The sequence below is a fragment of the Misgurnus anguillicaudatus genome, chromosome 2 (assembly GCF_027580225.2).
Source record: "Misgurnus anguillicaudatus chromosome 2, ASM2758022v2, whole genome shotgun sequence".
NCBI classification, from domain to species: domain Eukaryota; kingdom Metazoa; phylum Chordata; class Actinopteri; order Cypriniformes; family Cobitidae; genus Misgurnus; species Misgurnus anguillicaudatus.
The window spans coordinates 34,539,642-34,556,760 of NC_073338.2; the positions used below are offsets into that span (position 1 = coordinate 34,539,642).

Consider the following 17,119-nt stretch of genomic DNA (forward strand, 5'->3'; position numbering starts at 1 on the left):
CGTCTCCCTTATCATAAACCCTTTAGACGCGTCTGCAGCAGGCACTTATTTTGACAAGACACGTAATGAACATAGGATCACTCGACAAGCAGAACACATATTTTGAAAAAGGAACCACACACATGACGGGCAACATACATGTTGTGACGAACTTCACATCGAGCACCCTAGAAAAAAAACAGATATATGTGACCCTGTCTCATAATCTAATTTTAAAATTAAGAGCATTAAAGTTTGATTTTACTCATTAATTTCATATTGATTTCAATCTTTTACATGACCTTACTCTGTCAATATTAAAAATATCAAGATTATATTTTCACTAAATGTTTTTTAACATTATGTAGTATTATTTAAAAAATGACTTGATATCACAGGCAAGGTCACATATATTCAAATATGACAGAGGGTAACCAAGGGTATAAACAATGTGAAAAATAGCAAAAGACAAAGAAAAAAACAAAACTTTCTCTCAAGCAAAGTCTTTTTTTGTGACACAAATTTCTATAAATAGTTTTTCGTGTCCATGGTACGACTTTCTTTTTTGTTTCATTTTATGTATTGTTTTCCATTGTCGCTTGGGGTTAGAATCACTTTCTGATACATTTTTAGACATCCTAACTCAAACCCCAAATCTAACCCCAACTCCAGGCAAGAATAGTTTTAAAAGCGGAAGAAAAACATGTAGAAACCAATACATAAAAATACATCCAAACCCCAAAGTGACAATGATTTTAAAAATAGGGGAAAAAATGAGAAAACAATACATAAAATGACACAAAAAAGAAACTCGTGCCACGGACGCAAATAATTATTTATAGAAATTTGTGCGGGTGACACGATAAAGACATTTGTGCTCAAGGCACGAAAAAAGCTGAATTTCGTGCCATGGACACGAATGAATTAATCAAATTTTGCGTGACTGTAACACGACTTTCCGTGAGATCATGTTGGAGAAACACATCAAAGATAGTTAAAAGCTTTAGATAAAAGCTTCTGCCAAATGCATAAACGTGAAAGATAACACAAGACTTCTTTAACAGTGCTAAAAATGATCATGGGTTGACTTTTTGCTAGAGTCAGAGATCAGAAGACATCTGATGAAGGTATTCAAGTTTGCAGCACATTAATAAAGATAAAGCGTTTTTAAGGGGACTGTTCACCCAAAAATGAAAGCTTAGTCATGATTTACTCACCCTCATGCCATTTGAAACCTCTATGACATTATTTCTAGATTATAGCGTACTTATCCTGTGACTCCTTGCACGTATATTTTGTGAGATATCACAAACCTGTCTTCTGAATGCTAACAGAAGATGGTGAAGTCTTTGAACCCTGTCCAAAAGTTTACTCCTAATGTTAGATCCCAGCTGTTGGAGCCGTGCCTGTAAAGATACGATATAAAGGCAGACCTAAAAAATATATTTTTAACAAGGTACAGGCCAGATTTATAATTATTGTTCTCACCTCAGTGGCCCACAGGCAATCCCTGCATCCCTTAGCTTGAAATTGCAGACTCTGATTGGCTGCTCCTACAGAAATGAGGGTGAGAGTCTCTTTCTCAATGCCCCTCCCTCCTCTTTGAGTCTCTAGTGTAAACCAGTGATGCCCTTCCATGCAGAGAGCCACTCGCATATCATCAGATGTTTCTGATGGAAAAGAGAAATGCACAACTATAAATACTCTACATATTCATAATAACCATAAAAGCATATGATAAACAACTACTTGTTTTATTATACTATATTACTATATTTTATAAGTTGTGACAACTCATCTCTGTTGACATGACTTGTAAATCTGAGTTAACAAAAAAAAATTTAAGACAGCAAAGTATTTTTTACAGTGTAGCCAAACTTGCAAAATCGTACTTTTGCAAGTTTTTAAGTCTAAACAAGTGTTTTTAATCTTTTAACAGAAGTGTACATCACATATGTTATTTATATGTTACTTTAAAGGGGACATATCATGAAAATCTGACTTTTTTCCATGTTTAGGTGCTATAATTGGGTCCCCAGTGCTTCCATCAAGAAAATGTGATAAAGATCAACCCAGTAACTTAGTTTTGGTAAACCAGTCTCTGCAAGCACGTGAAAAAATAGTTCATTGAAATTTGGCTCCCCTTGTGATGTCAGAAGGGAATAATACAGCCCCTTAATCTGCACTATCCAACCACGGCGCTGCCATTTAGTGCTCATTTGCATTTAAAAGGACACACCCAAAAGTGGCACATTTTTGCTCACACCTACAAAGTGACAATTGTAACATGATATAATAAATTATTTATATGGTATTTGAGCTAAAACTTAACATATGTACTCTGGGGACACCAAAGTTTTATTTGACATATTAAAAAAAGTCGTGTGAAATGTCCCCTTTAAAATATCATGATATTATCAACTTAGGAACTATGTTCTTATAACATGGTATACTATGGCACTTTGTGTTAAATGTACTTTTTTGTTAAATGTGTAATGATAATGAACTGCATCCATTCATGTTGTATTCATCATAAAGTTTGTAATGTTTATAATGTTGTTTAGGCAACTTAAGAGACTTTCTAACCTAATCTAGTTGTTTGTCATACAATGACAATAAAGATTAATGAATTTATTTAATAATTCATGTAGCATCATCACCATTGTCAAATCCAGCAGCAGCTTGTAAGCAGTGTTTTTCCAGCGCCCCCTGCAGCCAGATCATCTCACTGCGGTCCAACCTCGCATGAACTTGAATGCCAACATTTCTGCCTGAAAACACCGAACTCCATGCCAGCTCCAAACTCCAGTTTCCTACCTGAAACTAAAACACACACAAACTTCCAATAACTACCTTTTATTTTTAACCATTGAAGATTATTGATATAACTTCATAATTAAACTCATATCAACACAGTTTGAGTACCTCAGAAAGCAGCGAGTAGTTGGAAAATTGACTGCTGGTTATATTTCTAAGTGACAGTGTGAAGATGTTCTGTTGATGGTGTCCAGACACAGACAGACGAGTGTTAGTGTACAATATCTCCTTGCCTGAGTTCACTCTGTGAAATCCAGACCAAATCAAAGCCTGTCAGAAAAACCAACAAGCAGAAATACATAAACGTCAGTGTTATAGTCAACAAAATTTGGTGTTAGTATAAAACAGTAGGAAGGTCTTTTGCTTAGTTAAAGTGACTTTTGTGACTAAAAAACAATTTCCCTGTCTGGTACAAGCTATTTATAATTCAGCTATTGTAAAATAACCCTTTAAAGAAAGAAGTCAGCTACACCAACCAAAGTTTCTAAGTACTTTACATTAAAGCTATGTAAGGGTGCATAATTAATATAATATAATTATATAATTATAGTATTTATATGTAACTCTATTCGATTCTATTATAAAGAGCTTACGAGCAGTATTTATCTTGCACAAAAACATTGAGGTTATCAATGAAGATGACAGCATCAAATTTAATAAATCACAGTAAAACATATTTAAACTGAACACTAAAACTAGAGATAAAATATCTCTTTGTGAGTTTCAGTAACACGCAAAGTTACATTTGTTTACATTTTAGTGTAGTTTAATTTAAAGAGGATATTTCAATTCAATTTTTTTTATTTATATATAGCGCTTTTCACAATACTTAATTGTTTCAAAGCAGCTTTACATTAATAGAAGCAGTAAAAGCACAGAAAAACGACAGATAGCACAACATAATACACGATAGCATAAGCAGTCAAATTTGCTGCGGCTATGACTCGACATTTTAAGCGAGCGTATTACTAATGTAACGTCTATAGAAGAGGAAGCTAAGTTAAGCCCAAGAAGGCTGCCTCCCCAGGGTTCACAAGACTTTTAAAATGTAAAATAAATATTTGGTGTCCTTAGTGTACATATGTTAGCTCAAAAAAACCATATAGATAATTTATTATAACATGATAAAATTGCCACTTAGGTGTGAGCAAAAATGTGCCATTTTTAGGGTTTGTCCTTTTAAATGCAAATGAGCTGATGAAATGCAAACACCCATGATGGTGGTTTGTTGAAATTGAAACTGAATTCTGTTGTCAATTTTTATCTCTCTTTCTCTCCGCACTAATGCTGCGTTCAGACCAGCAGCGTTAGAGGCGTTAAGCACGAGTGATTTCAATGTGAAGTCAATGGAAAGACGCGTTGACGTGCGTTTGGAGGTATCGCAGCACGAATGAGGCGTTTAGCGCGGCGTGGTAGACGCGATTGCGCTTCATTCGCGTCTAGTTCGGGTGAATGGCGCAAATGGAGCGTTGACGCGGAAAACGGCGTGAGTTGAAAAATGTTATCTTTGGCGGAAAAACGTGTCACGTTAACCAATCAGGAGCTTGCTCTAGTAGTGACGGGATTACAGGAAGCGAGCAGAGTGGCAGAAGCCTCTCCAATGACGAGAATTTCCACGTGAATGTCTCAATGACTACAATTTCATGCGCGAATGAAGCGAGTAAACTCAAAATGTTCAAACGGCAAACTAGACGCGGTAGACGCGAATTTAACGCCTCAAACGCGGCTGGTGTGAACCCACGGTTACAGTGTCAAAGTCGTGGTTGGATAGTGCAGATTAAGGGGCGGTATTATTATAATAGGATCCCCTTTTGACATCACAAGGGGAGACACATTTCAATTATCTATTTTTTTCACATGCTTGCAGAGAATGGTTTACCAAAACTAAGTTACTGGGTTGTTCTTTTTCACATTTTCTAGGTTGATAGAAGCACTGGGGACCAAATTATAGCACATGAAAAAAGTCAAATTTTTATGATATGTCCCCATTAACAAAAAACTGATTTGAACTTACAGGCTGTGGTGGACAGATGCCTAGCTGAACATGGTGTTCCAGACGGTCCCTCAGGTTGGTGTGTATCTGGGTCAAAAGACTGTGAGACGGGCACGGAGATGGAGAGACATTTTGAGCCCCCATCTCCACCAGGAGTGTGTGCATTCCTTTGACCCCTCCCTTAAATTAAGAATAAAACACAGAAACATTTTACTTCTTAAGAGCCAACTTTATCATGCATTTAAGTCCCTTTATTATTATTTTTTCCCATACCTGGTATTTCATGCTTTGTGTGACTCTCTTGTCTTTCCATTTGAGCTCTGTGTTTTGGGAATAGGCCTTCCCCTCCATCTCCACAGCGAAACATCCCTCCATTTCCACTAGAGGGAGCACAGGCTGTAACTGGCACAAAACATACATTTACAGTTAATCACACCTGCAATCTCTGTAGCAGATGGATATAATAACACACACTTTAAACAGCACTTTACAAGTAATGCATGCAACATGAAAGTGCAAAAGATGAGCTCATGCTAATGTACCTCGCCTGGTGAGAAAAGGATACAGGCCTGACCCCGGCTGGAGTCATCATGCCAGTGCTTGCTCACTGTTACAGAAACATTTATAGGCTTTCTGTGGTCCCAGGAAACATGGGCCTATACAAACAAAAAAATAACTTTTCAGATCATGCAAGGTGAAAGTTTGCAATGCAGAGAGGCCTATGGTTAGCATTTGGAAGTATGGAGAACGTTTAAGGAGCTCAGATACAAAAGCCTCTAAACCCCACCTCCGTCAAGCTCCTTGCAAGTATTATAGGTTTAATTTGAGACTATTGAGAGTATTTGACAGCAAAAGTGTGCAGAAGCCGCACCTGTTTGTTGCGGCTGTATCCATGGGCTGGTCCATGTAAAAAAGCATGTATGTGAAAGTGAGACTGTGTTGATGTAAAAGGTTGTTTGTGCTCTGAAGTCTCAGTCTGTCTGTTCACCAAAGTCCATGAGCCTTCAGCTCTAATCTGAACACATTAAAGAGAGCCTTACAATATATCAGTGAAATACTAGGCAAGCCCAAACTACAACAGACACCGAAAAACACTGTGCTCACCTGCTCATGGATTCCCAACACAGTCCAGTCAATATTCAGATTTCCGAGTTTTTTCTGGGCCTCACTTTCTACTCTAAGATCCAAACCCCAGCCATGAGCTTTTCCTAAAATTAGACATAGCTGCATTGAAATAAAATAAAAATATGGTAATGCAAGTCAGCTATTCTAACATGTTTTAATTTTCACTCATAAGTCACTTACCACCTGTCAGTTTTGGATGCTGTAACTGTTTAACATCTTCAAAGGGTTCGGTTTGTGTCGACTGATTTTCCCACTGGATTCGGTGTGTGAGACTATAAGACCATCCCTTTCTATCATAGACGGTCCTAGCTGTCATACTTTTAGGCAGTGACAGCTAGTTGTAGAAAAATAAAGCGTTTTATTAACAATGTAAAATAACATAATCCATTGTATCATAACGACATGAAAGAAAACATTTGCTGTGAAGTGCTGTAATGGTGAAATGCATAATTTTCTGTAAAAAACTTAGTTGCAAAAAGGAAAAACTGTTTTCATTTGAAATCTGTCTCTGGTCAGAAAAGCAGAAAGTCCTGCATTAAATTTACTGCCATTGGTTTAGCTAAACTTCGTTTGTCAGGACTTTAAAGTCTGTGAACAACGAAATAAACCACCAGGTAAATATAAGTTATCAAAATCTTGGGAAAATAAGCAAGACTCTCTGCTTTCAAACTATTGAGACATGTACACTGTCTGCACTGAAGCCACACCCACTCACAAAAAGCAGCCGTCTTTCTCAACTTTCAAATACTGCTACAACAACTTGAATGGATGCTCGCGATAGTGTGATGCTGCGTTCACACCAGCCACGGTAGAGGCATCAAGCGTGAGTGATTTCAATGTTAAGTCAATGTAAAGACGCGTTTACCCTAGTCATTCTAGACTCATTCGCGTCTACCGCAGCGCGAATGAGGCATTTAGCGCGGCGCGGTAGACGCGAATCCGCCTCATTTCCACGCTTAGGTTGACCGAATTGAGCATTGCTGTGGAAAACGTGCGAGTTGAAAAATCTGAACTTTGACGGAAAATCATGCCGCGTTAACCAATCAGGAGCTTTGCTCTAGATCAGTGGTTTTCAAACTGGGGGCCGCGAGAGGGTGCCAGGGGGGCCCCAGTTTTATGACATTTTATGAAATACATTAACTTATCATGAATTCTGTGTAATTAAACCTAAAAAAAATAAGGCTACTAAACAAAAGCACTACTTTTTTGTATAATTTAATGTTTTTTTATTAAAATGTTGAGTTTTAGAACAGTTTTTTGTCACAAATTTTCTTTGGGGGGCCGCGAAGGAATGCACCGTACACAAGGGGGGCTGCACGCTGAAAAAGTTTGGGAACCACTGCTCTAGATGATTACATAAAGTGAGCGGAGTCGCTGAAGCCCCTCTTATGATGCGAATTTCCATGTGAATGTCTAGAATTTCAGGAGCGGCTTTCACGCGCGAATGAAGCGAATAAACTCAAAATTTTTAAGCATTCAACTACATGCGAATAGTGCGTTTTTGCCGCTTCTACCGCGTTTGGTGTGAATCCAGCATTAGGGTCATGTTCAGTGGCTCCCGTGCGTTATGTGGCATTTACACCTGACGCCGAAGAGGCAGCAAGCACAAGTGATTTACATGTTAAGTCAATGCAAAGACACGAATAGGCATCCTGCGGTGCGTTCCGCATGAATGGTGCAAAATGCACATAAGGCGAGGCGCAAATGGCGTGGATGACACATTCTGCACGAATTGAGCGTTGACGTGGGAAACCCGCAAGTTGAAAAATCTGAACTTTGGCTGATTTCCGCACCGCGTTAACCAATCAGGAGCTTGCTCTAGCAGTGACGTGATTACAGGAAGCAAGCGGAAGCGGAGCTCCTGGAGGAGCTGGTGAAACTCACCAAGCTGGGTGTGCCTCTGAAGGATCTGATGGACTCAGACACGGCACCGAGCGAGTCCAGGCCGTTTTTCAGCATTCCAAATCAAATAAACAGCAACTGCCCTATAAACAACATCCATGTCCGCCATTTTGCAATGCGACTGGAGTCGCCCAGCTGGCAGTTGCAGAAGCCCCTCCCATGACACAAATTTCCATGTGAATGTGTCGAATGACTAGAATTTCATGCACGACTTTTACGCGCGAATGAAGCAAGTAAACTCAAAATGTTCAACCGTCCAACTATGTGCGAATAGCGTGTTTTTGCCGCCTGTTCCGCGTCTGATGTGAACGCACAGCTACTCCACAATTCAGTACTACACCTTTCAAAGTCTTCGTAACATGTTTCAGCAATAAATTTTTTACATTTATAATGTGTTTCATTTTTGATAGTGCCACTTTACAGTTTTCTGGTAAATCAACAGACAAATACAGTAGATTAAACTTATAGTTGTCTGCATATTCGGTTGGACAGTATAGTGGCATACCAAATAAGTGCACACTTCACCTTATAATTTTGTATGATAATTGCAATACCTGAGGTATTGAGTGTTTTAACATCAACACTTGCTTAAAGGCAGATTTGCTGCTCGAGAGCTCTCCCTCAAAGGTTACGCCAGTAACGCCAACCAGAAGTTCTGCATTACCCTTTACTGAAGAATGTGAATGGCTCATCTGTATAGAAATAAAAGTCCAGATAAGTCATAGTGAAGAAAAATGTCATGGTACAAAACATTATAAAAAATAAATTGATTTTGTCATACCTGTGATTGGGAGTTAAATTCAAATGGTAAGTACGGTTCTAAAGCAGACACGTTGTGGGACATATTCACCATGAGCCCAATACTAAAATAAAGCACATGGTTTTATTTATAAATAAAATAAAATAAAATAAAATAAAATAAAATAAAATAAAATAAAATAAAATAAAATAAAATAAAATAAAATAAAATAAAATAAAATAAAATAAAATAAAATAAAATAAAATAAAATAAAATAAAATAAAATAAAAAAATAAATGCCTTACAGTAGCTCAGCACTGATAGATTATTGTAATGTACTGATATTTGCTTTAGATAAGAATACTGTACTTTGAAGTATTGTGATGGCCTTGAAGATCAAACAAGAAACTTTCAGATTTTGAAAGGCCAACTCTGATTCCAACCTACAAAAACATCACATCTCTGATCACATAATGTAAACAGAACCAAAGACCAGATGGTCATTTTTAACTTGAATCGTTCTTCAAAAGGAAATGATTCTCAACGTGTTTCCATGCGTACTTTCAGAGAGCGTCCCTGGTTTGGTCCAGAACAGACACCCGAAAGGTGATCAGTGTCAATTCCCTCTGTGCACTTCACCTGTAAAAACAATGGCCTCAGTTTGCTTTGCTCGTAGGAGAGAAGTGTGGAATCAGAGGCATTTCCCTTCAACAACATGGGAACTGACCCAAAGTGTCGAAGGGGTTTGTGGGGCAACCATATGAATAGTAATGCATGTCAAACCAACACTGATGATTACTGCTGTGCGTTTGATTCATATTATTTGAATGATATTACTAAGTATTCACATGTTTGCCCAAATGTTTACTGTATGTGTCTCTGACCTGAGAATGTTCAGAAGTTTCTGTGTTATGATGTGAACTTCGCTCCAGTATGGCTCTTGGGCCCCAGGCCCCGGTGTGCAGTTCCTCTTGGACACACATACTGCTTTCGTTCCAGTTCACATACACATCTGCAGTGCTGTTAAACGGAAGCCCTTGTTCAAGAGAGAGAGAGAGAGAGATAAACATACTGAAATCTGAACTCATACTGAACACACGGCTGGTGATATTTCTGTGAATACCTGCAAAGTGTTGCCAAGTAAACGGGTGAGACACTCGGGTGTGCAGACTCCTACACCACTGCTGTGTAAAACTACTGATGTTCACACATAGTGACTGCTCCATAGACAGTACACAGAGCAAAGCAGATTCATTTCCACTCGGATCATCTTTGGAGTTACTCGCATGCTGATGGGTCAGATCTAACCCGTACACAGCATCATCCATTACTAGTGTGAGCTCTCCTACACCACAGACACACAACGAATATGAGCGTATTAACATTATTAAGCACATATTAAATATGCATATAAGATACTGAAACATAGACAATTTAAAGAAATGTGTCGCATTGCATTTACATTTATACATTTGGCTGATGCTTTTTATTAAGTGACCTACAGTGCATTACAAAGTATACATTTTATCAGTAGGGGTGCGTGGTGCAAAAACTAACGCGGTGTTAGTTGTAACACGGACTGTTTACATTGTTGCACAAGGTTGAGCGTTTTGGTTTTCCGTTATTTTCTTCACACTGCCAAAAGACGATCTCCCGCAAATTATTGGAAATGTATAATGTTTTTCAGAGAGTTAATATTTTCATCATATGTTTTTTTCGTTTTTTAAGTTGAGTGTGTAAGATACCAAATCCAATGCTATGTCATATTAATCACTGTCTTGTTGACTAAAACATAGCATCCTTTTAAAATATGTCTGCAGCTCTTAGCAACTTTTTTAGTGGGCTTGAAAATATTTTCACCCAGGGGGATTAATTGTAACGCTGTGTTACAACTAACCCCTCAGCACTTACGATATGAAAACCGCTAACGTTAGCGTAATTCTTGCCGCCGTTTTAAATAGGCTACACACGAAAGATTGCTGGCTGCCAACAAAATAAATGTGCCTGTCTTATCAAAAATCGTGTGTCAAATGTATTTTTGTTCATATCTTTAATATTGATTGAATAAGGTCATGTCAAAGATTGAAATAATAATGAAATGAATGGCTAAAATCAGACTTTTATGCTCATTATCTTAGAATTTGATTTTGAAACTGTAGTATGGTTATTACAGACTGGGTCACATATAAAAAAAATTGTCATAATTGTTCTGCTTTTCTCACATATTTAAACATTTGTATCCATTTATAATTGAACTATTGTTAGAAAAGGGCTGGATGAATGAATACAGCGTGGATACCTATCTGTCTATTATAGACAGATATATAAACAATATCCACTTCAAGTATATAGGCAAAATAGTATTGAAATATTTGCCTGCAAACTAAATTTTTAGCAAGTGTTACAACTAACCCCCTGCCTGTTACAATTAACCCCACCTATGGGGTTAGTTGAAACGTTTGCACTTCTGTCACGTTTGGTGTAATTGTCCAAGAATGGTAAGTACTAAAAACAAACTTCAAATGTTCATGTGTAGCAGAGATGTTTGTGTTGCTTGTGTAAAATATAATTAATCAAACTCAAATATTTTTTGAATGATTGAGTCAAAACCAAAAAGCGTTAGGTTGTGCCCCGCTCTCCCCTATGTGTATTCCCTCGGATTGAATACATGGCCTTTTGCACTGTTAATTCAATGCTCTATGAGCTATAGGAAGTACTGTAGCAAATAACCAAATAATTGGAGGTCAATAATAAAACAGTGGTCACCAAATACTGATTTTGTGTTTACTGCTCACTGCACATATTACAACTATAATTAATTAAATCTAAAAACATTTACACATATTCACTAATTTACCTTCAGTTTGACCATCAGACTGCGTTAGTACCCCAACCACAGTGGTTATATTAGGTAGAGCAGCAAGGTCTGAGAATGAATTGACAAGATCCCCTGAAAGAGACATCCGTAATCCTGGATCATGCTCGAGACTCAAGTGAGCACTCAGTGTACCTTCATTCTGTTCTACTGTGCACTGTAAAAACACACTAGAGAGAGAGAGAGAGAGAGAGAGACAGAACCTTTGTATCTTTTATTGAGTGTATGACGAAACTGTAATGAACATATTGTACCTTTTAGAAGAAGAGTTTGCAGCTAAATGAATATGACCATCAGAAGAGATCCCGGGGAATAAAGTCTGATGAAAACCAGCATGGATATCCACTGCATTAACCTCATTTGGCACAGTGTTTTCTAGAGTAAAGTAAATAGTAGCATCTTTTTCATCTTCCTTCAAGCTGATGGAACTGCTGATGTTTCCGGTAGAGGAAACTGTCATTGCTCCATGAGCCTAAAATGTCACAAACATATCAAAGAAAAAGCCCACAAATGTCATCATCACAAAATCAATTTAACTATATGCAATGTATTACTTGTAAAACTGCATTATCACTTTTAAGGGTATTTACGTGATAATTCTTGTCGTCAATGGTTAGGGTCACATTAGAAACACATTCAGACTCGCTGATGTTCTTGTGGCTCCTGAGTGCCTCAACATCTATGCTGACAGAGGTTGGCAAATTCGACTGAAGAAAAGCCAAAACAGTACAGGGATTTTTTTTTAGGTCAACTCAACTAAAAACGGGTAGACATACATTACATAGAGGTAAAGTTGTGAGTTTTAAATAAACTACACATAAGCAAATTGTAATTTAAATACCCTGCTAAAGCCAGGCTCACACTACAGGATTATTGACCCGAATTTATCCAGATGTTCCCCTCCTGAGAATCCGAGAGTAAATCGGATAAAACACAGAGAGTAAAACAGAAGCTGAGGAGAATTAGTCTAGGTTTCAAGCAAACCAGGTGAGCGTAGAAGCTGCTAGCGCACTAGCTAGCAAATGTAAACATTAAAAATAATAATAAATGTGTCACAATCTCCATTTGTTTACATTTGCTTTCTGTAAGGTGATGTAAAGCGGTCGTTCGCGGCCCATCTCTTCCAAAAATACTTGACATAGATGACCGCTTTTTTCCCTTCTCCCTTTTAAGTATAAAAATAAAGTCCACTAAACTAGGCCATAACTCTAAAAAAAATTCGGAAAAGAGGAAAAAGCATAGTACAGTAATAGTATAGAACGCTACTTTGTTTATATACGATCGCAATCTGATCTCGCAGAAAGTCGTGTTATAGTCACCAAATATTTGATTCATTTATTCGTGTCCATGACAATGAAAATTCAGCTATTTTGGTGCCTTGAGCACGAATGTCTTTTTGTGTCACTCGCATAAATTGCTATAAATAGTTTTTCGTTACCGTTGCACAACTTTGTTTTTCCTGTCATTTTCTGCATTGTTTTCTAATTTTTTCGCCTATTTTTAAATCATTGTTGCTGGGGGTTGGGGTTAGATTTGGGTTAGGGAGTACTTTTATGTATTGGAGTTGGGGTTAGAGTTGGGGTTTGGGTTAGGATGTCTAAAAATGAAACAGAAAGTGATTTAAACCCCAACCCCAATGGTAAGAAGATAGGAAAAAAACAACGAGAAAACAATACATAAAATGACAAGAAAAGACATTTGTTCTCAAGGCATGTAAAAAAGCAGAATTTCATGAACATGAATAAATTAATAAAAAAATTGTGACTATAACACGATTTTCAGTGAGATCAGTCTGTACAATCCACAATACAAGTATAATGTTATCCTCCTCTTGAGGTTTCTGATGAGGAGGGCGTCAATTAAGGGATTAGTATAAAGCCAAGACATGCATCAGCGTTGATGCTAGGTCTCGTCCCTGTCTCCCCTTACTCACCCGGATTTTGATAACGCTCAGTTGGTATCGATTTGTAGTGTTAAGCCCACTGGTCGGGGGTGGGACTCTGGTTCTTGTACAGGATTCAGTGCGTCGACCACCAAAAACATGTGCCGGCCAGTGCCTTATCCTCTCGTTCTCCCTAATCCAACGTTGTATCTACAATACCTAAACTAACTCTTTCTTTTCTCTCAACAGGTGTTGTTTCAAAATAGTAAAAACTTGTATCTTGTTATAAGCACCTCCCTATGACACATCGCTTTTATTGTTTTCTAATCTTCGTAAGTAATGCCAAAATGTAATAATATATTGTAGTGTGTGATGCGCTATGATTTTCAAATCTTGTAGTGTGAGCATGTTTAAGATTTGAGAAAAGAAAATCTGTCAAGATTCTCTTTATGTGTATGCTGCAACCAGATAATCAGCAAATAATTTTCAAAAACCTGTAGTGTGAGCTCAGCCTAAACGTCTGGTGGGGAAACCAACATACCAGCAAAGTATTAAAAAAAATATCACAGAATGTAAAGTATAAGCCTTTGGTTTACCTGTAGCAACTGGGAGAGATTGGCTTTCATTGTAATACATTGCTGAGATGCTGAAGTTATGTCAAGTTGAATTCGACCAAGAACAGAAAATATTTCCTCCTTTCCAGTCCACAACTGCCCTGTAACTTCATGCACACTCTTAAGGGAGAGATTAACAAGGTTTCAAACTCATTTCTGCATATCTACACTTTTGCTTCATAAAATATTTTAAAAACTTTAATAAAACGTTTACACACACTTTACACTGTTGTTACTAATGTTACTAATTTAAAGCAGAATGGGTTTACAGCCTGATGCCATAGAGGAACCTGCTAAAGATAGATGGGTGATTCTCACGAAACCATTGAAACACCACGGCACTAATGATTTTAGCTTTAAAATGTGTAATATAGTAACATTAAAAAGCATCAGAATTAACACAATACTGTGTTCTACCTTGCACAATGATTTCAACATAAGAATTTATAATTGTAAATTTTATCTCATTTTCTGCTGAAATTCTCATTACCGCAATGTGTCTGGCTGTGTTTGAACATGCGTTATGTTGTAATTTAATCAAATTAACACAAAAATATTAAGAAACAAAATAAATGGATGTTTTGCTAGACTACTTTAGATGACAGAAAAAATATTTACTGAATATTCATGTATAATAATAATGAGAAAATTAGGAAAATGATGTGTCCATGCCTGATGTTCTCATCCTCCGCAACACTTTTTGAGAACAGTTTAAGCACATATACAGAATTTTAATAAATTTTGATTTTGAGGAACCAAGCACATAGACCAGTTACTTCAAGATGGCTACCAGGTAAGATCATTTTTTTACAGTTAATTTGAAATATTGTCTTGTCAGAATGCTTACACGACATGATTATCATTACCGCAACAGATGCTTATTAAATGTTAATTTAATTAATAGAAGCATAATACTTTGATTTTAAATGCATGTGCAGAATCTCCAAATTATGTTCTTTCAGGTTTGTCATGTCATTTTGAAAATATGTCAGTGTTGACGTTTTCTGACTGTTGCGGTAATGAGATTTTTTAGGACTAATTTTTTAAATTATGTTACAAAAAGTGTTAAATGATAAGTAAAAGTTTTTAAATTAATGTTCCCATTTACTCCAGATTTAGTTTTTCAATGTCTGGTGGGAAAAAAAGTAAATTTAAGCAATTTTTACATTTTCATGCTTGACATTTTTAAATCCAAGTTTTCGTGAGAATCACCCAGATACAGTATACTGGGCTTTAAATAACCCAAATACACTGATCTGAAAATCTAAGCAGCTTCCAGCAACCTTTACAGTGAAAACGGTTCTTGATATTAAGAAATTCAAGATCTTTCAAGAACCATTGATGTACTTTATTTTTTAACAAGCATGCACAATAAGTCATGCAACATTTATACAGATACACATGATATCTCTTCCTGTTACCTGTTTGTTTTGGAGAGTGAGACAGATCTTTGAATCTTGAGGAATTGTGTCAGTGCTGAAAGATTGGACTAATGAGGAGCAAACCTAATAAATAAACCACAATATATTACTTTAACGTATTATTATAATCACATAACAGGGCATATTATCTCTAATCAGTACTTACAGTACAACTAAAACTAACATCAAGGTTTTAAAACCCTGAGTTAAAGGTTTAAAGGGCATCTATTATGCAAAATGCACTTTTACAAGGTGTTTGGACATAAATGTGTGTTGGAGGTGTGTAAACACAACCACCCTACGATGAGGAAAAAATTAACCTACTACTTGTTTTTTAATCCCCATTATATGTCTCATTAGACATGCCCTTTTGATTCTCTTATCAATGTGAGGTCACAATGATAAAGTCCCACCCACTTACAGTTCTGCATTACCATAGTTTCCACCCTCAGCGAGTTGTACTCTGTCCACTAGATACTTTTATCTTGGACTGTATTAATCAGATCTATTTTAACTGAAAGCGCTCACTGTCTGTTTGTAAGGAAGTGAGGAGCTGTAGCTCATTTGCATTTAAAGGTACAAACATTAAAAGAGTGCTTTTTTGCTCCCGTCCAAATAGGGGCATTGATATAAAAAATTATCTGTGGGGTATTTTAAGCTGAAACTTCACAGACACATTCTGGGCACACCGAAGACATATCGTTGCTGTCTGATGAAAACCACGTATGTCCATTTAGCTGATTTTGAGATTTTTCGACGGATTGAATGTCCAGGTTCATTTCCGTATACAGTATGCTTCACATATCTAAATGGTCAATGAAAAGTTGTGAAATCATGTCATCTGATTTTCACATATATCCATTTGGTGTCAAAGCTGTCAATCACGCCGCGTATCTCCCGCCCTGTGGAAGCATCTCGGCGGTCTCGTGAAGTTTCTTTGAAGCTCAGCACTGGATAGCTGACTAAACATAGCCTGGTGAGACAATGACTTTCCTTCATCAAGGTAAACGTTTCCCCCTGATGCCAGACGTATGTCTAGGAGTGACAAAATTACGGTAGGACTGTGCAAACAAAGTATTTGTCTAGCATTACCATGTCAGTGTATTGATTCATTGTCCCTTCATAGTTTGCAAAAGACATTTAATAAATGTTTTATTAATATTAAATAAACTAAGCGTATTTAATCAACTAAGACGTAGGCTATTTAATAAACTGAGCATATTCATCTGTCAATATAAAACGCGACTTGGCCAATCTAATTAATGATCGGAAGAACGCGTATCCACCAGCGTTACTGTAAAATATGCACGTATGTCCACTTAAACTCTATTTTGGTCAATTGTGGATTATATCATTACACTGGCAAGAATATGGTTACATATAAAGATACCATACCAAGTATGACAACGCTACATTCAACTGCTTTTCACTACCTGAAAAGTAACTGTTTTGGACATAAATGAGTTTCATCGGGCAGCGACGATATATTATATCTTGTAAAAGGCCATAATAGGTGTCCTTTAAGGTAGCATTTATACATAATAAGTGTTTAGTATCTGAACTCACATATGGATGCTGAGGTCGATAACCCAGAGTAAGGACATGAATGGCCTTTTTGTTTCCATTGACATGAATCTTTGATTCTAAACTGTAAACTTTCTGATACAGAGCAATTGAAAATGTCTCCTGAAGGGTTAAACTTTGAGGAATAAAATTGAATGGCTGTCTGTTGGTAGAAACAAAACATTACAAAGCACATTTATGGATATTCA

General features: G+C 37.0%; 1 protein-coding gene across 1 annotated transcript in view; it reads right to left on the reverse strand.

Annotated features, from left to right (window-relative positions):
- LOC129442636 (uncharacterized) overlaps positions 1-17,119 on the reverse strand; it is a 46,962-nt gene that overhangs the window by 12,066 nt on the left and 17,777 nt on the right. The window contains exons 32-53 of the mRNA XM_073854144.1: positions 16,914-17,073; positions 15,348-15,431; positions 13,909-14,046; positions 12,021-12,137; positions 11,685-11,902; positions 11,413-11,600; positions 9,679-9,900; positions 9,440-9,591; positions 9,117-9,194; positions 8,925-8,998; positions 8,598-8,679; positions 8,371-8,508; positions 6,095-6,248; positions 5,894-5,997; positions 5,661-5,804; positions 5,332-5,445; positions 5,063-5,191; positions 4,811-4,969; positions 2,905-3,066; positions 2,640-2,802; positions 1,468-1,649; positions 1,293-1,385 (exon numbers count right to left, since the gene is read on the reverse strand). Of these exons, the coding sequence (XP_073710245.1) occupies positions 1,293-1,385; positions 1,468-1,649; positions 2,640-2,802; positions 2,905-3,066; positions 4,811-4,969; positions 5,063-5,191; positions 5,332-5,445; positions 5,661-5,804; positions 5,894-5,997; positions 6,095-6,248; positions 8,371-8,508; positions 8,598-8,679; positions 8,925-8,998; positions 9,117-9,194; positions 9,440-9,591; positions 9,679-9,900; positions 11,413-11,600; positions 11,685-11,902; positions 12,021-12,137; positions 13,909-14,046; positions 15,348-15,431; positions 16,914-17,073 (3,055 nt within the window). The remainder of the gene's footprint in view (positions 1-1,292; positions 1,386-1,467; positions 1,650-2,639; positions 2,803-2,904; positions 3,067-4,810; positions 4,970-5,062; positions 5,192-5,331; positions 5,446-5,660; positions 5,805-5,893; positions 5,998-6,094; positions 6,249-8,370; positions 8,509-8,597; positions 8,680-8,924; positions 8,999-9,116; positions 9,195-9,439; positions 9,592-9,678; positions 9,901-11,412; positions 11,601-11,684; positions 11,903-12,020; positions 12,138-13,908; positions 14,047-15,347; positions 15,432-16,913; positions 17,074-17,119) is intronic.